This window comes from Artibeus jamaicensis, unplaced genomic scaffold (genome assembly GCF_021234435.1).
Source record: "Artibeus jamaicensis isolate MK-2021 breed Jamaican fruit bat unplaced genomic scaffold, CSHL_Jam_final contig_908, whole genome shotgun sequence".
Lineage (NCBI taxonomy): Eukaryota > Metazoa > Chordata > Mammalia > Chiroptera > Phyllostomidae > Artibeus > Artibeus jamaicensis.
Window position 1 is genome coordinate 4926876 of NW_026522009.1, and position 26644 is coordinate 4953519.

At 33.0% G+C, this 26644-nt stretch overlaps 1 protein-coding gene across 2 annotated transcripts in view; it reads right to left on the reverse strand.

Moving 5' to 3' along the window:
- TECRL (trans-2,3-enoyl-CoA reductase like) overlaps positions 1 to 26644 on the reverse strand; it is a 73513-nt gene that overhangs the window by 16471 nt on the left and 30398 nt on the right. For both annotated transcript variants that reach the window (XM_053655039.1, XM_037134130.2), the window contains exons 3-9: positions 25660 to 25704; positions 20755 to 20858; positions 11740 to 11855; positions 7179 to 7284; positions 5962 to 6034; positions 5524 to 5567; positions 1843 to 1900 (exon numbers count right to left, since the gene is read on the reverse strand). In XM_053655039.1, coding sequence (XP_053511014.1) covers positions 1843 to 1900; positions 5524 to 5567; positions 5962 to 6034; positions 7179 to 7284; positions 11740 to 11855; positions 20755 to 20858; positions 25660 to 25704 — 546 coding nt within the window. The remainder of the gene's footprint in view (positions 1 to 1842; positions 1901 to 5523; positions 5568 to 5961; positions 6035 to 7178; positions 7285 to 11739; positions 11856 to 20754; positions 20859 to 25659; positions 25705 to 26644) is intronic.

Consider the following 26644-nt stretch of genomic DNA (forward strand, 5'->3'; position numbering starts at 1 on the left):
TTCAGGTAAACATTAAAACATACTTGTAGAGACAAATGCATCATCATATTTTTAGTTGGTTTGATCACAAGGACAGGTTTTACCACTGCTATGTGAAATGTACATTTAATTTATGTATGTTATAAATAAGGATTTTGTGAATCCCTATGTACAATTGAACCTGAATGGGAGTATTGATTTACCCAAAATATCTTTAAATAATATAGACACTAATTTTTCAAATATCTTTAACTAACTACCAAATTCCACATGTTCTTCTAAGTATTATTCGTATCAATTGTGCAAATTAGATCAAGATTGGGCACTATCCTAAGTAATCTGTATATTCATCAATGGATTTCATACCACCTCACTTTTTAATCATGTGTTTATTTTTTCACATTTTAAAGTGAGTTTTTTGTTCAGGGTGTGTGTAGGGGGAGGGCAGGGTGTGTGCACTCACTCATTTCTTTAGAAAAACCACTACTTTTTATTATTGTCGTTCTATTACAGCTGCCCTAATTTTACCTTTGTCCTCTTTTGTCCAGCCCATCCCCTATTCCCACCGTCAATCCCCACACCATTGTCTGTGTCCATGGGTCATTGATACCTGTTTAAAATATATATTTAGTTCAAATATTTGGAAAACTTAGGCATTAAAAGTATTGAGGCATATCATAAATGGTTCCAACTATTGCTATTTGTCACTCAAAAATTATTTCCTTAATTAAGTATAGTTTTTGTACAACCTAATATTGGTTACATTTATTTCATGTGTACAATATAGTGATTCAAAATTTTTATTCCAAGGTCGGTACAGAAGTCCAGCCACTGTTAATATAATAAGAATGGTTTGTGCAGTATCAATGGCATCAATGTAACCTGGCAGCCAAGGAGAGTGGACTGGAATGTGCATGTGTGAACAATGATGACTTCACTGTACTAGTCAGTGAAGGAGGTAAACTTTGTTGAGTGAGCATGTGTACTGTGTGGCTGTCACATTCAAAATGACTGAACAGGTAAAACAATGAACCTGCATCATATGTTGTATTAAGCTTGAACATTCCTTCTTAGAAACTATTCAGACTATGCAATGAGGGCAACATAAATAAAAATATGGAACAAATGCTTCAAAGACAGTTGAGAATTTGTTGAAGTGATTCAAATTCTGTAAGGCCTGCAGCAAATGGAACACTTGATAATGGATGGTGATTGTGCATAGGCTGCCAATCAGTGAAGATCAGTGATGCACAGTGTTGAAACTAGAAGCTGATCTGGGGATTCCAAAACTTAATGTGCCCAAGATTTTGATGCAGAAGCTTGGGGTGAAACATGTCACGGCAAAATTCATGCCGCAATTCAGGAAAATACAATGGAGCAGTTGATACTGATTCCAATAAAGGATTTTGCAATGTTTTTGAACAGTGGAAGAGACTCTGGGAGAACTGCGTGAGGTCACAATAGCCCACTTTGAAGGGAATTGAGGAATCATTGCACAATATTTCTTGCATTTTGTATCTTCTTCAATAAATGTCTCTATTTTTCACATTGCATGGCTAGATACTTTCTGAAGAGGACTGGTACATTACAGTGTGATCATCCTGCTAATTCTAATAAACTGTTATCATGTAAACTTATCTTAACATTACTTAATATATTCCTCTTTTCTTTTATACCCCATCCCTCCCTACTGGTTACCATCCCTTGGTTGCTGTTTTTATGAGTCTGTTTTTGTTTTGTTTTGTTGTATTTTAAATGCCACATATAAGCAAAACTATATACTATTTGTATTTTTATTTAAGACTTAAAAAATAATTATTATTATAATTCATCCTAGACAAAATTAAAACAAAAAGGACTTACCTGTGTGACTGGGATGAGCCAATACTACATTGATGAAATGATTTCCGGCTTCACAAATCTGCAAAACGTTTTATTTTTTAGTGTGATATACCTACCTGTGCCTGTTAAAACTGTTTTTGGTAGATATATAACTATCCATGTAACATACTAATCCAAAAGATTCAATAGATATGTTATTGCTCTAATTATAAAGAGAGAAAATTTTGCATCCTAACAACAAAAGAAGTTGTTCGTGGGCACATACAAAACCAAAATAATGTCACATTGATTTAGAAATTCTGAAGACATTATTTACCCTGTTTGATAACTAGGTTCAAATCGGTTGATGAATCCAGCCATGCTGACTATCTGGTTTGTGTTTTATGGGGGTACATTTTTATGTCATGAAGAGACAAGTCATGGTGCTAATCATAAACTTGATACAGTTGTGCATATTCTACATTTATTAACATAGTAAGAACCTTTCTTTGGTAAGGTTGGTAATTTGATTCTCAGCTGGTTTCAGCTCAGCTTACATACCCCTTTGTAAGCCACTGGCTGCGTGTCTGTTTTCAGACCCTTTGCTCATGTCCATCCACTAGTCGTCCTTGTTAGTAGGCAATTGTGACCCTCAGGCCTTAGCAAGGTCTCCCAGACTAAAGTTCCAAAACTGAAACATACATCCTTGGAACATAAGACCCTTTTCTTTGGATGTCATGTACATCTTATCCTAGTTGATACAAAGTATATACTCAACACATAAATACCCTGTTTTGAAAAATGGGTTGTGTTTTCCAAAATTTTTATTGTGTAGAGTCATTCAGTTTTCACTATATTCTTTTTAATTCAGTGCCTTTAATGTTGTTAGTTTTTTAGCATTTAACTGATTTTGTTGTTTTTTGTTTCAGCATCTTGGTATGCATTTACTCACATATAACATTATTCCTATAACTATAGAAGATACTCCTACTTTCTCCTTATTACAATGCAAAGCTAAATTTTGAATTTTTAGACAATGATTTTATAGTTGAAATTATTTACGTGTTAGTGCAGTTCAGAGCGTGGGCTTTGGTTGGATGGATGTGCTGGAGTGCAGCATCTTTTACTTATACTTTAAATGACTTAGAAATTTAAAATTTCATTTCTCCATCTAAATGCTAATATAAATTTTGATCTCACAGGTATTAAATGATGACTAAATAGAATCAAATACTGTCACAAACTGTTCAATAAAATTATTGTGATAATTTTAGTTACCAATGTCATCAATGGAAACTTCTTCAGAAAATGATTCTACATTCATCTCGCTTCTCTAAATTTCTGTCTCACACATTGTCAACACTACTAACACTTAATTGCCAAATTAATTATTATGTTTGGGTCTCAACACTCTGGATTTTGCCATTCTAATAGATATGTGGTGGTATCTCATTGTTTTAGTTTGTATTAGTCTGATGACAGAAAATGCAGAATGTATTTTGATATGTTCTTTTGTCCTATGTGTATCTGTGTGATAAAGTCTTGGCTCATCTTTTAATTCAGTTGTTTGCCATTTTTTTGTTGAGTTCTTTATACATTTTGTATAACAGTCCTTTGTCAAATGTGTCTTCTGCAAATAATTTGTCCTGTCTATGCTTGTTTTGTTTTTCTCTTGATTTTCTCTTCCACCGTGCAGCTATTAATTTTGTATAGTTGTTAAAATATATTTCATTGTATTTCAATTAAAATTGATCTCTCTTGTACCCACCTCCACTTCCCCTCCCCCCACAATCACTACACCGTTGTTTTTGTCCATGAGTCATTTTCCTGTTTTCATGATCCTTCCACCCCAACCCCACCCCCAGAATTGTCAGCCTCTATCTATGAGTCTGTCTCTCTTTTGCTTGTTAATGAAGCAGCTAATCAGTCATTTCTTTCGTGGATTGCGTTTTTGGTTTTGCATATAAAAGCCACTGTTATACCTACATCTAGATATTTTCCTATGTTATCTTCTAAGACAGGGGTCCCCAACTGCTGTACCGCTGACAGGTACCTGGTAAGCGTCCTATTAGGGACTGTGTGGCCAGGTTAGGTTGCCTGAGCTCTGCCTCCTGCCCCTTCCCCTCATCAACCCTGACCCATCACTGGTAAAACCATGACAGAAAGGTTGGAGACTGCTGTTCTAAGAGCTTTATAGTTCTGCATTCTACATTTAGATCTGAGATCTATTTTGTTACTTTTTGTGAAGGATGTAATGTCTGTGTCTAGATTCTTCTTTTAAACGTGCGTGTCTAGTTGTTCCACCACCATTTATTATGATTCTTTGTGCTCCATTTTATTTCCTTTGATTTAAACAATATATTTTACTTTTGAAAATGAATAATAATAGGATTTCAGGTAAAAGTTCAAATATTGTATGGATACTACTGCATAAAGTCAAAACTAAATGTTATTTTATGAATTTATTTGTTGCATGAAACTAATATTTTATTGTATAAATTTTGTCCTAGAGGATGGTATTTTTGCTCTATAAACTCTAAGTTTATGGAATCAATTTAATGTTTAAAGTAGATTGCCTTTATTTTATTTCTGTGTACCTCATTACCACAATTCTGGGAATACCTGAATTTTATTTTTAATCTATAGAGCTTTTGTGAATTATTGTATAGCATAAGAATGCTCATATACAGTATAAGAATATAGTATAAGAATCATACCATACAATATTAAAAAAATAAGTGATACTTTATGTATACTAACTCTATAGTAAATTATTACTATAGTCAATTATTACTGACACATTTGTGATAATAATATATTCATAAATTAATTTTACATTTGCTTTGACATCTATTCAACAACAGTCATTTCTATGAGTATAGTAGCTGCTGATTTTTATTGAGATAATGAGTATATTTTAGGAGTAACTCAGTTTAGCTGAAAAAACAATTATAATTATAACCAATTACAATAAAATAATAAAACTTATTATTTAATAACTGATTGTATAACTAATGCAATAAAATAAAAATATATGCACTAGTTATACATCATTCCTTTTTTTAAAATTATTTTATAAATAAATTATATAAGAAACAGTGATTCCAACTTTATTTAGGTGTAAAACATAATTCCTTTGTATTTATTATTTATATAGCTCCCTCAGCAAATTTAAAACTGAAAGGGCAGTGAAGAGAAAGCAAATGTAACCTTTCTATTGGTGTTTATCTATTATTGTCAGAGGATCAGAAAAAAAGTAAAAACCAATGTTAAATAAAATGATCTAAAGAATTAAACTGAGAACAATTAAGTTAGACCCTTGTTTCATTCAAAAAAGCCAACTATGTTTGCATCTAGAATTAGTTAGCAGTTCTACCAAAGTGGTTTTTTTGGATGCTCATATGTTAGATTTGTAAAACTTTTTGCTCTTAGAGTTTTATACATTGTAAATTTGAAGACAATAGGAAGAATCACTGGGTATATTTTTTCAAAATTTACTATATTTAAAATAATTTTATTTATCCTTCATAGATGAGTAGAACATTTTGATTAAAATACCTAATGACATGATTATGAGAAATTATTTAACTTACTTCATTTAATACCACTATGCCAATAAGAATAGATATTAGCTACATAACCAGTACTCGAACATAATCTATTTTGCATTTTAATAATATTATAATTAGAGTATGACTAGCAAGTAATATAAATAATACATACCAGAAAATTGATAGCAGATACTGTGATTTGCCTGTTTCCAAATGCTAGAAAGGAAAAAAAGATGCACAAACACTCATTTGTTAAATAGTCATATTATACACATAATTCAGGAAAGATTTATTGTTACATTTTAAACAGATTAACATTTATTTGAAGAACTAAGACAGAATAAAAATTGATGTAGTATAATCATTTTAGTCACAAATATGTATAATTATAGAAGTGATTATAAGTGATTCTCCCTCCTCGAATTTAATAGTGTCCTGACTGTCATCTCACTCATGGTGAGGAAGTTGAGACACACAAAAATAATAAAAGATGAAAATATCTAACAAGCTCACCATCTGTATTAACAGTTCCATTTATTTCTTCTAGCTTCACGTGAGTGTATATACATGCAACTTTGTATTAAGTTAGTTAAGAAGAAATTCTACATACATGGTGGTGTGTACCGTGGGTGATTAATGTAGTAGGCAATCCAAGAAGTGAATCCCCAGTAAAAGGCACAGCCCTGAAAATAACACAAAATAAAAGTTAGAGGAATATATATATATATATGTATATATATATATATGAATATGGCACTTATATATTACATATATATATATATATATGCACCATACTGCAACAATTTTACATGAAAAATGGCATAAATTTTCTAAGTTGGATAAATAGAATGTTTATTCACCAAGTAAATTAGCATTTTATCATTTTAAAAGTACTTATTCAATATCACTTAAGAAATGAAAAAAAAGAAGTGCATTTATTTGTCTGATCCTTATTAATATAAATAGGTATTCATATACATGTTTAATGTATCCACATAGCTTGCAAAGAATGGTTTAGTCTATACAATAATAAATATGAATAACATAATAAAATAGTAAGTTATTTATAATCATTTCTTAGCAGAAAGTAAATATAAGAATTAATTTTTTAACCATTAGCAGTAATGTTTGTTCCTCTATCGGCAAGGGCAATAGACTAATTTTAGAAGTCCCAGGCTATAATACGTTCTGTCAAAAGTGAAGTTACTCCAAATGATTTCTGAGGTTTTGAAGAATTCTAGAATTTAGTGTTTCTTTACAAGGACAACAATGAAATGGCTACCTTGTTTAAATTATTAGAAAGTAGATACTTGCAAAAGAAGGAAGTTTTTAGTAAAGGCATAATTAATACTTAAAATATATTTTGAATTAAAAAATAAAATAAATTTTAATGAATATTTGAATTGTGGCATGATAACTAATGGATATTTTCACCTCAATGTTTTTGAAAACTTTCTATTTCTGTGATAGTTATGTACTGGTTAATAACTATATTATTTAACATTTATTTGAAGAGCAAAGACATCATGAAAGTGGATTATCATAATTTTTATCACACAAATGTGTGTTTACAGAAGGGTTCATATGTGAGATTCTTCCTTCTCAAAAATCTGAATTTAGTGCTGTTTCCACTAAAAAAGTTTTCTCTGTATTGTTAATAGTTTAAGGCAACTCCAGGATATGGCATTTCAGAATGGAATGTTTAAGATATGCTGATAAATTAAATAGAAAAAGTCTTGAAGGAAATAAACATGAGAGAGTTATTTTGCAGATAATTTGATACACAAAATACCTCAATAATAATTAAAATTACATATTAATCCCCACCTTTATCAAATTTTTCAAAGGTGTATGCCCTGCAGAAATTTTGTGGACAAATAAAGTTTCCAAAAGATATCGGGTATAGTGTATACAATGACAGAGGCAGGCCAAGCTGGAAAGAAAATAAAAGAGAAATGTTAAATCCCCTCCAAAAATCTGGCTTGCCTTATGCATTTCTTTTTCAGTTTACTATGATATTCTATACTAGGAAATCTTATTTCCAATAACTAAAACACAAGTTTTTAGTACTTTTATTCTAGAAAGTTTTAAATGTATTTAATAACAAAAGTACTGTTGCAACACTCTATAAATTTTCTACTGATGACACTAGAAATATAACACCCATCATAGACTATATGCTCACACCTGCTCCAGTAATACATGAATATTATAATTACCAATGTGCTCATATCAGGATGAAGCAGATAATTTACTAGCTTAAAAATTTCCAAAACTTACTAGAATGCATTTGACATTTTATAATATTCAGAATAACTTTTTCATTGTCGGGTTGTCCTTTAGCAAGAACCGTAAATTAGAAGTTTGAATCTCATTTTCTATACAACCAGTGCCAGTTGTGTTTTGTTTAGCTTTAGTTTTATGTTTGGTTTTGACAATCTAACACATTGCAGTATTTTGTCTGTGGCTTCGTGTGTTGGTTTTTCTTGCTGTTGTTCTGAGTATCGCCTCATCTTGTCATTTGTATAATTAGTATTTTAAAAGTAAATGCCATTATAATTTAGAGAAATATATTGTATTTTCATACTTAAAAGTATTTTTATTAACATAGGTAGCTATTTTATGAATAAAATATAAAATTTCAAAATGTTGGCTACTAATGAAGAAAAACAATATGGGTCAAAGATTGCACACTTGAACTAATAAAAGTTGAGCCTAAAAATCAGCATGCCACCCTGGTACATGGGTGGAGCAACATCCCACACACCAAAAGGTTGTGGGTTTGATCCCCAGTCAGGCTACGTAGCTAGGTTTCAGGTTTCAGTCCCATGGGAGCACATACTGCAGGAAACTGATCTACACTTCTCTCTCTCTGTCTCTGTCTCTCTCTCCCCCATTCCTATCTAAGATTGATGAGCATATCCTCAATGAGTATTATTAACAAAAGCAGCATGCCAATCACTTTATATAAAATGAAACACTGAGATTCTACTGGGGTATTATTATCACACATATGAATTAATTATTTATGATTTTGATAATAATGACCTTTGGAAAAAACAAGCACAAACTTACCAGGCCCAGCCATTTAGAAATTTATTATTACTCATTAATTTATGAATATATAATTGTGCACCTATGATGGAAGAGACATTTTATATGTGCTGTGTATATCTATGAACAATAGAAAATTTCTGAATTATGGGAGAGAACAAGCAGTATGAATTTCTGGGCACGAAGTTTTCTCCGGGCTGCCCAGCCCACGGCCATGGGCCATAGGCAGCCTAGGACGGCTATGAATGTGTCCAACACAAAATTGTAAAGCTACTCAAAACATGTGACTTTATTGTTTTTGTTAGTGTTTGTGTATTTATTGTGTAGACCATGACAACTCTTCTTCTTCCAGGGTGCCCTAGAGATGCCAAAATATTGGGAACCCCTGGTATACAGTACGACAGACAGAAACAACAGTCCTGACATAGGAGGTTGCCTTAAGCAAGCATTCAAAAGACTAATGAGGAAATTGGTATCTCTCCTAACTTGTTGGTTCTTTTGTGTAAGTATTTATATGTAATAAATACTTGAGTAATAAAACTTCTCATTTTGTAAGCAAGTAAAAAGATATTAAGTTATACCTAGCAATGTAGCAGAGCTCTAAATGAGAAATTTTGGTTTAAGCTGTGATACATTTAAATTAATTCACTTATTTACTTTATACTAGACTAGGATAGCATAGACAGTAAAATAGCACATATTGTTCTGCCTTTATATTTAAATATATGCAGCTTTGTACATTATTAGTAACTCACTAAGTTTGATTTCATGTCAAATATTGCCATTTTATTTAATTTTCATTGACTTCCCTTCAAGCACCAATTCTTTCTTTGTCCTATGCTTAACTAACAGATCATCCTTAAAGAAGCTTGGGTTCAACTCTCCTTACAGAACATCGTATTTGAATATATATATATTCATATATATATATATTTGAATATATATATATATAAGTTTATATATATAAACTTATATATATATTAAGTTTACTTAATAAGGAATTAATATATATATATAATTCCTTATTAAGTAAACTTCAAGATATGGGGGCTGTGCAAGAAGACACTGGCACAACTTTATAGAGCTACAAGAGAGGCAGTGTATCAGGCTTCTTTTGAGGAAGGCTATAAAGGCAATATTCAGAGAAAGTTTGAAGATATAAGAGATTTTGCAAATAATGCATATTGAATTGCAGGGGCATAGTGGAAGGATTCAGGTGTTAGGGAGGACTTGGGGAAGCCAACTAATAGAGGGCAGTAGAGTTTCTTGAGATAGAATGTGAGAGATGAGAGATGACCTAAAAATATGGGGTTAATGAAGTGGGGGACCAACACAAGGATATGCATCTACACATATAAAAATTATTTTGCCCTTAAGGCAGAAAATCAAACTATGAGTGCTGTGCGCAGGAAATATTTCTCTGGCTACTTTTCCATCAATGATGTTGCAGTTAGAAGCTGTAAGGTGGTATGGTCTTAGCCACAGTGTAGCTAGTTCCCACAATTCCTTTGGTGAGAGAAACTGTGATAATTTTGAGTATGTAGCCTCTATCTTAAAAAATAAAACAAAACATTGATTCGATGAACAATAGCTATGGACCACTTTTCCCTGCAGATGGGGAGGGAGATCCTGCCTTAGCTCTAGTGTTTAAAGATTTCTAAGAGAGCCCAAGAATTTTGTGGTGGTTGAGTCACATACAGAGCTGAACTGACCTGAAAAATACTTTTGACTCTGTGATTTGATTCAAAGCACTTTTGTGGAAGTAACATTGGAGTATGTGGTAAATGGATGTAACATTTGAAATGTGATCTTCTTAACCATGAGAAATGACATCCATCCTGAAATTAGGTTGTCTTAGAAGACTTATGATTATTTTCTAGAGCTCTTTTAGACCTTTACATTTCAGAAGTAGTTTGTATGTATCTGTTCTGGAATGATTTTATATGAACTTAACATGTTTGTTATTTTGGAACCATGTTGCCCAAATAAATTTATCAGCATGAGAAGTTAGAAGACATGCTGTGTTTGTGTTTAAGAATAGTAACTGCCCGTGAGCCAAGTCCTTTGAGAATACCACAGGAGGAAAAGCATTCCTTTTTCATGCTGTGCTGTCAATCTGTACATGTTATATGTTTGGTCTAAAAACTGAATGCAGTTGTCTTCTCCTCATGAACTCTTCACCCCATACTCTTTCTAAATGAATAAGGCGTTTTTTGCACTTAAGGAAAAGAAAGACATGTGAATGTCTCAAAGGGCCTTCAACAACCTGTTCTATACTGACCAAACTGTCATACCCGAAAGCCAGTCTCCCTGTCCCCGCCTGTGGCTCGGCTGTACCAGTTTCTTTATGTTCCTATAGATAATTTCCAGAGGAAGAGTCCACTATCTGACTACATAAAATCTGACTCATCCTTCCAGAGAACAAAGAAAAAAATTTCAAATGCAACTTTGTTAGAAAAGCCACCTCCCATCAAGGTCACATTTTTCTCTTTTGTACTCTAAAAGTGCACAATGTTAAATAAAGTGTTTTTAATTTGTTCATCTGCCTTACCATTAAAAACATTTTTATTGCGTAGTCCTTGTAAATCAAGCAATGTGTTAAGCAGTGAAGGTAGACAAAACATAAAGGCACAACCATTATAAAATTTAACTCTATAGAGAGAAAGAAAATTGGTTGTGAATATCTTATTTTGCAGTGAAACTGTGTAAAAGAAATACATTTTAGTAGCCTATTTGTCATGGAAGGAATAACAAGTGCTACTGTGAGTAAGAAATATTGGGATTATATGTGAAGTTTGGATGGAGGTAAGGGAGAGGGAGGCAGCGAGGATGGAGGAGGACGGATGGCGTGTGTAAAAGCCTGTCTGAAAGGGAGCATGGGGGACATAAGGGCAAGAGAGGAGGTCAGTGTGGCTTTAGCACAGACATTAACGGCAAGAAAAAGTTTGATTTGGGATAAAAAATTCAGCAGACAAATCATTCTCTGCCTTCTGATATCCTTAAGATCTAAATTCTGCTTCTTACTCAGAATGTTTTCACTTAATCAGGATCTTTTGTTTTTAAATTGCTAATCCTATATTCCTACATCTCAGTGTAGAACCTTGAACAATTATTCTCCTTCTCTTTAATTTGGTACAGAGAGAGACAGAAAGAGAGAGGAGGAGAGGGAGGGAGAAGAAAGACAGAGAGAGAGAGAGAGAGATTTATTTATTACCTAAAATTTATTTCCCTAAAATTGAATGTGCTTTAATTAATTATACAAACAATTTTATCAACACAATGTCTCCATGCTATTTTAACTCCTTAATTTAAATGTACTTTATCTATTACTTACTGTACCACTGGGTGGCGTGATCTTCTAGAACTCTCTTTCATGTCATATATGTATGGGATCCTCAAATAAAAGAGGAAATATATTAACAGAGGTCCTGTGTATTCAGCCAAAAATACCTGAAAATAAGAAGGTGATTTAAATTAAAGTATATATATTTTGGGTGTTATTAAGTTTTACTTATTATACCTGAAAATAAAGCTTTAGATTGAACTATAAATTTGTTTTGATGTCCTTAAGATCTATTTATGAATAAGGTTTATCTATTATACCAGAAAATAAAAGGTAATTTAAACATTAATTTCTATAGATGTTATTAAGATTTATGTTTGACTGAAGGTATGTCTACAGACTTAGCCTATTCTATGAATTGGAGAAATGGACAGGTGAGCATGTTCTTTAAACAAATAACAAGACGTCTTCCTTGGAAATAATAACCAAAAGATAGGTGGACAATTATAAATAATTTAAAATAAAAATACAAGTTAAATTTAATATAATGAAGTCTTCATAAATAGTACAGGGAACTTTAATTTGAATAACCAAACTCATAAATGCATTGCTCTATGTCTGCCCAGCCACAGACATACCCCATCTTCCATGCAACCTGCCCTGTTGCTGAGTGATATGGCCTACATCAGGGGTGTACATCATTTTCACCAGGGCCACATCAGCCTCGAGGTTTCCTTCAAAGGGCAGAATGCGATTTTAAGACTGTATAAGTGTAAGTAGTTTCTAACAGTTAAGTGAGAGTTGGACGCTGCTGCCAGGTAGAAAGGAGGTGCTGGTCAGATAACACAAGGTGGAGGGCTAATTCGGCCCTTGGGCTTTGTGTTTGCCACCTGTCTGCCTACATTTTCTGTCTTTCCTTTAAGTACTTTCAGGGTATTGTAATGTTAAAATCCATTGATTTGACTGTGATTTAAGTTGAAGTAATTCAGTTCTCTCTTTTGAAACTTTTAGACTTTAATTCTAATGAGTCTCAGTGAGTAATTAAAAGAGTTGTCCTTTCATGCCTGGAGCTGAGAAGGTACCATTACGCGGAGAAAAATATTTCACCTTTAGAGAGACAATCAGAAGATTTGGAAATGTCATTGAAACAGCACCAGGTGACTGCACAGATTTTTTAACTGACTGGTTTCTGATAGATTTTGAATCTGATAGCTGTCCATTAGTTGGCTTTGTTATGATGCCAAATCCAGGTTAAAGTTATTCTCTGGGATTTCCAGATGAGAAGAAAAAGTAATTTGCAAATTTGAGGATAAGAGAAAGGATATATACATGACAGTGACAAATATGGCTGCCATTGCTACCTTGTCTTTGCCAACTCTCATTTTCTAAGAAAACTTGCATGTGTTTTTCTCAAATATGAAGATTTTTATTTATGTACATATGCACACACATATACATAGATATTTATATGTGTTAGTTTTTTTATTATAATTCTGCCTTTTAACTTATTTATCAACTCATGAGCAAAAGGTCCCTGAGGGTCAAAGCAATACAACATCTGATAAATTCAGTATAAAAGTAATTTTTTTACTGAAAGGTAGTATTCATTTATTGTGTACAACATGCCTGATTATTCAGATATAAAGAAAAATCTTTACCACTTTTAAATATTCACTAATAGAATCTAGTCAATACTTTAAAATAATGAGGAAAGTGATTGTGTATTACAACAAAAAGTTTAAAATATTTATTTTAACTCCACCTACTCTACTCAAGTCAAATTTGAGTAAATTCTCTGATACTATATCAGATGTGAGAAATGTTGTGAATAACAGTTAACCTGAACCTGTAGGGAGCCATTTCTTGTGGCATGGAAATGTAGCTCAGCTCCCACATTGAAAACCAGTGGTAAGTGAGTTCTGCACACAGGACCATGCCCGCAAAGAGGTTTTCCTGTGGGGAATAGGGCCTGCATTGTACCTAGGCTGCTATGAGACTTGCTTTTGCTAAAACTCCCTTACCCTGAATTGAGGCAGAAAATGCTTACTACACACTTCATAAAATATGTGCTAAACCTCCCAAGTATGGAGTGTGACCAGTTCAACTACTTTTCCCCTTGGTCTGCAACATCCTTCTCTTTGAAGTGATTAGCAACATTCTTTCCTTTGTTATCTGGAAAAGGTAATCACCTGCAATTAACCTTTGCGTAGTAAATGAGGACCATTCTCCATGTAATATACCCAGAAAAGTAATAAAAGCCTGTCCAGGCAGGAACCAGGGCCCTCTCTCTCACTTAGACAGCAGCTGTGCTGTCCCTTTTTCTCCACAGGACTTCTGTTTGTATTTGTTCACAGCAGCCACAACACTCATGGATCCTGCTGGACAGGATCCGCATCACGATCCAAATGTCACTATTTTTAAATTCATTAAAATGCCATCACACACGTGAAGTTTATTTAAAACAGGTAAAATTAAATCATAATCTTATTCCCATTATCTCCAAAAAAACTGAGGCTGCTAGCTTATTATAAATTCTAGCTTATATGTTCTAAGAAGCCCAATATTTTATCAAAAATATGGTTCATGTTGAAACATGGTTGTTAAAACAGTGCTCAATAATATAAAATACATTTTGACCTCATGAAAACACTTGAAAGTTGTAAAATACCTTTTGGACAATGCATCTTTCAAAAAAAGTCTATTTAGGTGTTAACAGAAGAAAGAAGGAGAAATGTTTCAATAAACATGAAATGTAATGAGAAAATAGCTTCAGAATAAATTTTAATAGGTCCAGATATATAAATATTAATGTCAGCCTTCTAAAAAAAGAGTTGTTCTTTACTAAAAAAGAAAGAGAAAACCCAAACCAAAACCAAAATAACAAGCAAATATGCCATTTATAAGCCCAAGCAAGTCAAACAAATTTACAGGGACTAGGGATTGCATTATAGTCCAAAAATTCAATAGAGTTTCCATACTTAATATAAGAAGATACATTTGCTTTTTACTTTGAAGATCTATGCTATTTGCAAATTATAGTCAATTTCTAATATCAAATCAATTTCATGTTTCCTTTGTATCAAAAGTTCTCTGTAGTAAACTAATATCTTCCTTTAAATATAAAAACACTACTTCTATGGGTAATTGGTATTTTCTGGAACTTCTGTGCTGTGGAATACTCAAGTTAATCTATGTCTAAATTGAATAAAGAAATAGGCAATAGCTGCTCTAGAAAATTAAAAAAAATAAAACATGCAGCCCTAATGGTATGGCTCAGCTGGTTGGGTGTCATCTCACAAACCGAAAGGTTGCAGGTTCGATTCATTGACAGGGAAAATTACCATGTTTCAGGTTTATTCTCTGCTCAGGGTAGATATGAGAGAAGATAGATCAATGTTTATCTCTCAAATTGATATTTCTCTCCTTTTGTTTTTACCTCCTTTCCCCCTCTCTAAAAATAAATGAAATAAAATAAAACATGCAACTACAACTGTGATTGAATAGAACCCTTGTGTTTAGATTATGCTTAAAACATTTTATCCTGTCTTGAAAAAAAACAAAAAATCTTTAATTATTAACATGCTGACTTTACTTATTTTCTAAAATTGCAATTGATGGTGTAGAACATAATGAAATGCACATTTCACAGTTGAAATTTACCTACGAAAATAAAGTAGTGCTAACTCTAATCTTCTAAAGAGAGGAGAGCTACTAAGTAAAATTATGAGAGCATTTTCCTTATCACTTTGTTCTCAATGAGTACTACTGAAGCTACTGTAAAAGTAGAAGAAGAAGGTTTTCCTTTTTTGTTTAAATTACCCATTATATAGATAAGATATAACGGAGAATTTTATTCCAAGTTATTTAAACAAACCATAGTAAAGAGATCAATGAGAAAAGATGAACCAAATATTTTAGTTAGGTTTCAAGGGGCTACTATGTCATTGAAAAGTTATAAAGTTAAAACTGTTTAAGCAGAACTTTAGAGTAGTGATTCACCTGGAATATGAAGCCCAATAAGAACCTCATAAGAACACAAAATCTGCACTGGCTAATGTAGCTCAGTGGATTGACTGCCAACCTGTGCACCAAAGGGTGGCGAGTTTGATTCCCAGTCAGGGCAAATGTCTGGGTTGCAAGCCAAATCCCCAGTAGGGGGCACACAAGAGGCAATCACACATTGATGTTTCACTACCTCTCTTCCTCCTTCCTTTCCCCTCTCTCTAAAAATAAATAATTGAATCTTTGAAAAGAAAGAACACAGCATCTTTTTGAGGTGCCTGACAATGCAAGAAATAAACAATATTTCTTGTAACCTTTAGAAGGTAGAGGTAGCCTTATATAATAGAGAGTTACACCCTAGAAGTGAAGATTATGCAGAAATAAAAATATCTTTACAGGTACTAAATCTCAAATTGAATTGTTTCAATCACTGACTAGACTAAGATGATCTGGACCCTGTAGTGCCATTAGTCTGTCTATAGGATGATAAATTATCTTTGAAAGAAGAAACCATTATTCTAAGCCTCATGTTATCACTATGATTTTCACAAAATTTTCTGCAATAGATATGAAATATGCAGACATACAAGGAAAGTAGATATCATGGCCAAAACCAAAAGAAACAATAGACATTCAAAATAGATGAATTGAAGATTTACTTGACAGAATTATCGGACACAGACCTTAAAAATCTATCTTTCATATGTTTAAGGAAGTAAAAGGTAAGGTTGAGAATTTTATCAGATATTTCTGAGACAGATATTTGGATGTTTAATATGAACCCTTGAAGGTGATACAAATGGAGAATCAAAAGGTAAAGAGTGTATTTTAACTATTTTTTTCAGATTATATATATATATATACATATATATATATGTATGTATGTATACATAGATATACACACACACAACCATAGACTCAAGTAGATTCAGGATACTATAAACCCAAAGTAGTGTAAATAGAAACATAAACGTAAGTGTTCACCACAGTCAAACTGTTGATAGTCAATCAAAAGAAGATTATAATGTAAGTCAGTCATATTAATTTCAAAGGCATATAGTAGACTCAAAAGAAACAGTAGGGGAAAGAGGAGGGAATTTCAGGGGAAAAGGGGAAGGATTCACAGGAACAAGTATAAAGGACACATGGACAAAAACCAAGGCAGGGGAGGAATGGGAGGGAGGTGGGGAGCACTGGGGGATGGGCTGGGTTGGGAGTAAAAGACAGAAAACTGTACTTGAACAATAATTAAATATATTAAAAAAATAAACAGTAGGAGTCAAAATTAAAGTAATAAACTTCAAAAGCAAAAATAACTCCAAATGTGAGATTATTTTTCTGCAAAAATGTTTTCCAAGAATAAAAGTTAAATAAATACATTTTACCATGAACAAGAATTGAACGAATTAGTTACTGGCAGAACTACCAAAATAAACAAACAAACAAACAAACACTAAATAAAGTGTTATTTAGGAAGAAGAATGATTTTACTAGATGTAAACTATTACAGAGAAGAAGTAAATTGCCATAAAAGGATGAATCTAAATATTAGCCATGTGATATTGCTTAAATAATATAGGCAATTAAAATCTACAACACCAGATGAGCCAGGAGGAGCTCAGATATATTAAAAGTTATTGAACTATCAATGAAGTATCTTCATATTAGTGGACTTAATTTAAGCAAATTATATTAGTATTTAGTATTCTAAGATGAACTTTGTAATGCGTTAGATAACTACTAAAGTTACTAAGAAAGAAGACATAACTAACAACACAATAGGAAAGTTGATAGAAATGAAAGTATTCTAGTTAATCCAAAATAAGAAAAAGAAACAAGAAACAATTATACAACACAAGAGACAAATTGAAAGAATATATTAACTTTGGCAATAAAATAATAGGTAATACTTTACAGTAAAAATAAACTATGATTAAATGTAAAACATAAAACTATTAAACTATTAGGAGGAAGCATGGGAGCAAGGCTCTCTGATCTAGTGCTAGGCAATATCTTATATATGACCAGGAAGGTAATATTCTTAAAGCATTAATAAATTAAACTACATTAAAGCTGAAAGCACGTCACCCAACAACAAGAATGAAATTCTGTTGAGATGATGAAAAGACAAGTTAAGAACCAAGGGAAATATTTATGAACTACATATCAGATAGAGGATTTGTATCTAGAACATAAAAGGCACACTTAAAACTCAAGTCTCTGAGATAAATAAAAATATGTTCACTCAAATACCTATACACCAAGAGTTAATAGCTTTATTTATAATTGCAAAAATACCATAAACCACCCAAGTGTCTGACAATGCATAGATGATTAAACAAACTCTGCTACATCTATACAACTTCAATGCTATTCAGTGAAAAAGAGCTGAGTGTTGATACTTAAAACAAGGAGGTTGGATCCAAAAAGTACTACATTTATAGAAAAATAAACATCAACCTAAAACAACTGTTTGATTCTGTTTGCATAGCATTTATAATGAGACAAAAATACAGAGATAGAAATTGGAGGTCGCCCTAGGGATAGCATGTTTTTGTTTTTGTTTTTGTTTTTGGTGGAGGGGGAGTGGAAAAATTCTATATCTAATTTTGGCAGTAGGTACATTAATCTATGCAACAGATAAATTGCCAGAGTTATATGTACACACATGAATGAATGTACAATGATGAAAACTATAAGAGCTTTAGTCTAGCCTAATCTAGTTATTAGAATTTATATAGTGAAAGTTATTATTTTATTATATTATTATGTTAACCTCTTCTCCTAAGCCTTTCAGTAAGTTCTATATTTTCTCTTTTAAAAAAATTCTATTTTCTCACCCTGGCAGAGTAGCTCAGTGGATTGAGCATGGGCCTGCAAACCAAAGAATCGTGGTTCAATTCTCATTTAGGGCACATGCCTGGGTTGCAGGCCAGTTCCCAGCAGGGGACACACGAGAGGCAACCATACATTGATATTTCTCTCCCTCTCTCCTTCCCTTCTACTCTAAAGATAAATAAATAAAATCTTTTTTAAAATTTTATTTTCTTGGTATATTTGTGACAAAACACTCTTATTGAAGAAAATACTATCAAATGTTAATTTTGACCTTGCTAAATTAAAGAGATTATCTTTTTTAAAAAATGTTATGATAATGCTTTTATTCTGAAAGTGTACGATAATAATTTGCAAAAATACAAGAATGTTATATGTGGTACAATACTGCTTTTATTAATTTATAATTTAGTTTTTGTAAAGTAAGTGTGATTGTGATGTAATGTGTATATTTTAGCATTTAATAAGACTGACTCATTTTGGGCAAAAGGGTTTCTGAACCATAGGGTTAATTTAAAAATATTCAGCCTATTTCCAGAGTTCTCTTTGTTACCCACATGACTTTTCTCTCAAATAGGCTATAATTTTCTAGTACATTATCATATAATTCCACCTTAGCACTTTTTTATCCTCAGTGCTTAGCCAAGTGATGGAGCAGGAACTTGCAATGGACTCAGAGTTAATGCTGCTTATTCTCACACAATTTCTGTAGACAGAATTGCCTTTCCCTTACAAATGCAGACAAAGACTGAATGGTTTAAATTTTGAAGATCAAAATCTGCTTGCCTAATATTTCTTTCAGCAAAGGCCGGTAGATATCATATGTACTGAACCCATTACTGATACAATGCCTGCATCAACAGGTTGCTTTGTAAATATTATAATACATTTCACAAGGATCCGGAATATTTTAACTCAGTTTTTAGTGCAACCAATTAGTATGCAAAGTTCAGCAAACTTTCGAAACTAAAGCAACTATTTAACCAAAAAGCTTATAAGCTTATCTATCTATCATCTATTAATTATCTATCAATCTATCATCTAGCTATATGTGAACATTGTATATGTTAAAGAAGAATTTTTTAGAAATATAGAGAATGCAACACTGTTTTAATTAATGGATACAAACTTGAAATTCTCTTTTTGAGAAATAATAATGCATAAAATATCTTGTGCTTGTAAGAATATTAAAAATCGATAGCTTGACTATAAAGGGAAAACTCAAAGCAGAATAGATGATAATGCTAATCGCCAATGCTGGCAAAATGGAAAGACATTTAGAACAGAAATTATTTAAAAGGTAATCACATCACCATTATCTAATAGAATTCACTCAGAAAAAAATCTTTAAAAGTCTAAATGATATCAATAAGTTTTATTTAAAAATAGAATGATTGCATTATTCTTTGTATATCAGAGTCAAATTATTTATTAGATTAAAATTGTTATTGGTGCTGTAGCTAAATACCACGTACTATTTCTTCTTACAACTGAATGTATGCTATTACTCATGAAGAGTTTGGTACTTGTGAACTGGTGTCAAAGATTTTCTGTTTCTTAGACCTCTATGTTTTTCTTTTACCTTTTTAAAAGTTATTTTATTATTGTTCAAGTATAGTTGTCTGTATTTACCCACCGCTGTGCCACACCCAGCCATCCGCAGGTCCCTTTCCTGATTCTACCCTCCTTGGTTTTGTCCATGTGTCCTTTACAGTTCCTGAGAACCTTTCCTCTCTTTTAATGACTTTGAATTCAGTCACCATCACCTTAAAGCTCCTTCTCCAAGGAGATCCAAAGGAGCATCCTCCTCCCAACCCAAAAAAGTCAGTATTTTACTCTTAGTTTCAACATGCCCTCCACCTGACTTAGAACATTTTTATTTAAAACTTTATTTTTCTTCTTTCCAGTGTCAAAAGGACCTTCATTATCACCAGGCTCCTAAATTGAAAGCTGAAGAAATGTCATTGACAAGGTGCAGGAGAAAAGAAAGGAGCCATCAGACATCGAAAGGACTGACTTATAAAATGAAATTTAACTTCCTTTTCTCAACTGGCCCTTCTCTTGTTGCTCCAGTTCTGGAGTGGAAGTTCAGCTGCTGATCACAGTAAAAATGGACAATTTAAAATACATTCAAGACAGTATGTTTTGCTATACACTATTTGACAAAAATATTTCACATCAGCAAGTATTACACATCAAACCATTATTGCATTTCAAATGAATACTTACTGTGGTCCAACCGACCTGCTGACCTAGGTCTGTAAAATAGAGTGTGACCATGGAGGAAGCTGCAACACTTTGAATGGTTATGTAGTCCTTCAAAAAAGACCCACCTTAAATAAGAAGGAAGAGTTACCCCCCCCCCCCCCCCCCCCCTTTTTTTCTCCCTCCCCTCCCCCTTCCCTCCCCCCCCCCCCCCCCTCCCTTTCCCCTCCCTCTCTTTTTGTTTTTTTTTTTTTTTTTTTTTTTTTTTTTTTTTGTTTTTTTTTTTTTTTGTTTTTTTTTTTATTTTTTAATTATTTTAATATAATTTTGAGTTATGATGAGAAATTTTCATTAGAAACCAATGAAAGCTAAGATGAAATTAACATAGAAATTGTGATGTGTAATAATATTTTTGAGATAAAGTTAAATGTGTTTATACCCATTGTGTAAAATCTATCTAGGAAATTTTCAAATGCACAGTGTTTGCCCAATGCTATCTAAACAAAGTACACTGCCAACAGCTACAATCCTATTATGTTCTTAGAAAATGTAATATTAAATAATGTCATAATCAAATACAATGCAATATATTTTTAAAAGTATAATTTTGGATGTCAGTAGATACACCAATACGTCTCAACTGTTCCCTAAATAATTATACTAACAGGATACATTAGATTGGGTAAAATGATTTTAATGCTTATAGTTAAGCACCAGGGGAGAGGCAGGGTTTACCTTAAAAAAAAAGAAAAAGAAAAGCCCTGTGGATACTGTGTGGAAAATGGGAGGAAAGGAAGCAAGGAGATTATTTAGGGGTAATTTATAATTTATCAAGAGATGATTGATGTTTGGATTAAGGTGCCAGTAGAGGAGATGTAAAAAAATGGGTACATACGGGTATATTTTGAACATACAGTAGGTTCAACTGAAGAGGACAGAATTCAGTGAGTTAAAATTTGGTCTTAGATCTTTGGGCTCAGCACTTCGGCTCTTTACAACCTCATTAACTGCCATGAAGAAGACTGAGAAAGGAGCAGGACCTCTTGAAAACTTAGATTTCAATTAGGATATGTGAAGTGCGTGATGAATATCAGACATTTAAGTGGGAGCTGTGAAGTAAGCAGTTGGGTAGAAGTGTCTATGCATATAATCATTAAAATTTAAACTCACGGGCTTCATGAGATTATTTATTTTGTATTCACGTTAAAATGAAGACAGCGGGAACAGGGACAGAGCTTTTCGGCACTCCAGGATTTTGAAGTAGTAAGGGAAGTATATAGCAAAGACTATGGAGCAAAGAATGCAGCCACATTGTGTATTCAAGCTCGTAAATGTTATCTTAAGCTGCTAAGTCTGTGGTAATTGACTGAATGAAAATAGGAAGCTAATGCAACATGGATTGAGGTAAAGACCCATACCCAAAGAGTTAGTGCTGTCACTGTGGCAATCATGTATAACAACACAAAATGTTAATAAGAACAAACATTCTGATGGCTTTGTACAACTTGAAAGTGTGTTAAAAACATATTTCCAACATGCACTGATTGATATCTTTTAGGAGGGGATTAGTTACTACTCTTCTGTCACCCTCATTAACTTCAAGTGAACTTCCAGGAACAGAGCATCAAAATTATGCTTTAAAATGCAGTTCCATTGATATAATATTTATATAAAACAACCTGCCAGAAACCAGGCATAGCATTAATTATATCATTCTTGGGCTTATATCATTAATTATAGCACTCTTAGTTATCAGAGACCCCTGTCTTTCGCTCCATGACTATATCTTTTTCCAAAGGGAGAGAATCATGTAGGGACAGGGGAACATGTCTAATATGAGTTCATGCTATTACTTCCTATGTCATAACTCAGTCATTTAAGGCTTGAGTTTTCTGCATAAATTAACTCAAGCAATATACCTTCCTCAGGCATTTCCTCTCAAGAATAGGCCAGGTACTAAGGGGTATATCTCTAAACCTTAGGATTGGTCATGGCTGTTGTATAATGGGTGTGGATAGGGGGAGGAGTAACAGATAAAAAGTGCAACTCTACCTATGCTTCACCTTTATGTTATAGAAAATCAGAATTCTAAGAATCAGAAATTCAACCCTCTACTTTCAGGACATCATTAGGTCCTGATAATTAATCAGGTTGGAAGAAAGAACATATTTTAGTTGCCTGTTTGTAAGAGATGTATTGAAATCACAGCTGCAATTCACCACAATTCCCATATCCACACCACTTAAAATATGGCTTTCAGTTCCTTCTAATATGAATTGGTGTCTATTTCCTCACCCCTTCGATATGGATCAGCCTCGAGACTTGCTGTAGTGAACAGAATGTGGGGCAAGGGATCGGCTGCCAGTTTCAAACCTGGGCCACAGGAATTCTTGAGTGCTTATAATTATTTGTTTCTATCCCTAATTCCACCGTAAGAACAAGCATATAATATTCTTCTGAAGCATGAGACCACAGAGAACAGAGAGTAGTGGTTGCAGTTCTGGCCATCTGAGAACAGTCAGTCCCCTACGATTTACCAACTGATTACAGCTACATGAGTAATATGAGCCAGGTAAGGCCAACTGCATCTAGCCCAGCTCATAAGAACTATTGAGCTTAAAAAATGTTTGTTGTTTTCCCATAAAAATCAGCGCTTTAGATTCTATTTCTGTTTTAGCAAAGTCTTTTGTGTGAGGAAACTATAAAAGACTAAATTCACATGATGTCATTTTTTGTAGTGTAATAATTCTGGCAAATACATTCTGGCAGTGAATAGATATAAATATTCAGGCCTTGAATTATTTTGCTGTTAAGTCTTTTTAAAGTATTATAATTATGTTTATAGTAGTAACTATTATTGTTAAAACATCTACCTTATACACATCATTATAGAGTTTTATAAATGCAATCTTAGGAAAAATAAGTTAGATTTTTTTATAGCTCCATGTCACAAAAGAAGAGTCTATAGATAGGTAAGTAGAAAGTCAGGTTTAAAAAATTGAGTTACTCGAAAAAAACCCTTTTTTGCACAATAGCAGCTTATCTCACTTAGTTAATATTCTCTCTCTCTCACTGTCTGTCTTATTAATATGTCATCACATTCCTATCCAAGGACACTTGGCTATATTTTATTCAGATCACACACTTGTAGACTCAACAACATAAACAAATGTGAGGGGAAGCTATTCACATTTACCACAAAGGTAAAACTAACAGAAGTTCTCCAGTCACTTATTGTGTTCTTCAGTTTAAACTTACATTTGACATTGACGCCTCTGGTATTTTTTGAGTCTTTTTTATATAAGTCAAGTTCATAGAATAATACCACTATTTTATGTTATTTCATGATCCATGTGTCAAAAAGCATTTATGTGTCTGGCACATACTAGGCCCTGCAGAGACAAATATAAACAAGACAATGATTTGTCTCTTTTAAACTCTAGCTAGATGGAAATTCCTCTTGACCATGTGAACTTGGAAGAATCTGAGACTATCAAGAACATGTGATTCTAAGAATGCCATGAATTCCTTTGTTTTCAACACGGAGGTCTCAGACACAATGGAATGCCTAAGATAAGAATGAGAGTAACTACAACATCTTAGATACAAGGAAATCATCATTGGTTTATACTTCAATATCTTATCTGAAAAATGATAGCCCAAATATTTAAAAAGCACCAGACTTCCAGCCAACATGGAAGTGTAGGTATATACACTTTCCCTTCTCACATGACCAAAAGAAGGACAACAACAAATTTAAAAACTAAAGACAACCAGAACTGTCAGAAAAATCAAATTATATGGAAATATGAAAATCAAGGAGTTAAAGAAAAAACATTCATCCAGACCGGTAGGAGGGGCAGAGATGGACAGCCAAGGCAGAGAGGACACACGGCAAGGTGACAGCTGGAGGACCTGGAGCATGGGCTGGTCCCACATCCCATGCAGATAAACCAGGAGGAGCACCTGGGGAGTGAGACAGACCGTGCAACCCAGGGTTCCAGTGCAGTGATATAAAGCCTCAAAATCTCTGGCTGTAAAAATCTGTAGGAATAGTGGCAGCGGGAGAAACTCACAGCCCACCAGGAGAGATGGAGGGACCCACAGGGTCCTATATGTATATCCCATGGACATGAACTAAGGGTGGGGGAATGCTGATGGGAGGGGTTTACAGAGCAGAGGGGAATAAAAGAGAGAAAATGGTACAATTGTAATAGCATAATCAATAAAATATATTTAAACATATTTTAAAAACACCAGAAAAATATGCTCTTTACCATTGAATGGAGAAATTTAGAGGCTGAAATTTCTTAATAGATGGCTTCTTGTGACTATTGTAGACTTTAATAAGTATCCCTCCAAAATTTACACTCCACCCACACCTTTTATTTAACAATTAAAATTTCAGAATCAAGTTGATCCAATGTCAATAATGATGTTTTTAGCAGGGCTCATTTTAAGTGTATCTATTTATAATTTTTCTGGATGTACTGTATGGTTTAAAACCTGAGGCTTAATAATGAATATAATAATCTTCTTTGTAAGTCATTTATCTCTATTCCTCCTTACATCACTTATTCTGCATTCATATAGCAAAAAGAGAAAAGAAAGAATTAACTTCTAGTTTTCACAATCTATTAAGGGACAGAAGGATGAGGGAGTAAATTAGTAAAAGTGTTAGAGACAAAAATATATTAGTTAATCTTACCCCCAATATGACTGACAGTGAATGGCAAAACATATCTCTTTGAGACTAAAATTATTCATCCATAAAAGTAAAGCACTGGATTGTTGGAAAAATCACACGCAATAATAAATTTATATCATTTACTGAAGTACTTTGCATTCAATAAATGATAAATAGTAGCTATTGATGGTAGAAAAGGGATTCCAAATTAAGCAGATTTATAAGCAAAAGTTGGTTCTTACCACATTCTAGCTGCAGGCCAACTCGGGAAGGGTACCATTTAGGACCTATTCAATGACAAAAAAAACACATTTAATTGTCGGAACATATGTAAATACTTTTTATATTTAATGATTTTGAGAGAGAGCATTTATTGTTCCACTTATATATGCATTCATTGTTTTTTCTTGTATGTGCCATGACCAGGGAGTGAATATGCAATCTTAATGCATCAGTATGAAGTTCTAACAAACTAACAGTCAGAAAACTGTTGGAAAACTAAGCAACAGTAGTTCTAATTGCCAGCTAAAACTAAACACATTTTAAAATCTAGAAGTTTTCACTGAATGTCAGATTAGATCTTAGGAAGTGAAGAAAATAGTAGCCAGTGTCAGAAATGGAGATAGTGGTTACCCTTGGCAGGGTGCTGGGAAGTAGTGCTAGATAATTCTGAAAGAAAGATGGTAGAAGCTTTAGAGATGGTAAACTTTCTGCTTTTTAACTGGAGACTGGTTATTTAAATTGGAGACTCAGTACACGTCCGCATTCAATCTGTGGACATGTACTAAGGTATGTGACCTATGTATGATGTACACTTCATGCAAGTTAACAACTTTATTAAAACTGAAGTATTTGATCTCTGTATAATTCATTTATTACCAGCATGTGAAAGTTGGTTATTTTTCTCTATTGAGACTAAGACACTCCATCAGTATAATATGTATTATTGACATAAATATTATGGGCTTAATTATCATAGTAGAAACATCGCTTTAGTATCTTCTGCTTATACTACCACTAGGAATAAAGGGATGACTGAAAGATTCTATCTGGGTGGGAAAATGCAATATTCATTACATACTGCCATAATAAAAATGCTGGTTCAGAATTAACAAACTATAATTATCTTCTGTTACAATAAACCCTATGTTATTTTAAAGTCTCTAATAAAAATTTAATTATTGACTATGAAGTCCAATTTTAAGCAAAGAAATGATAACTCTTTAA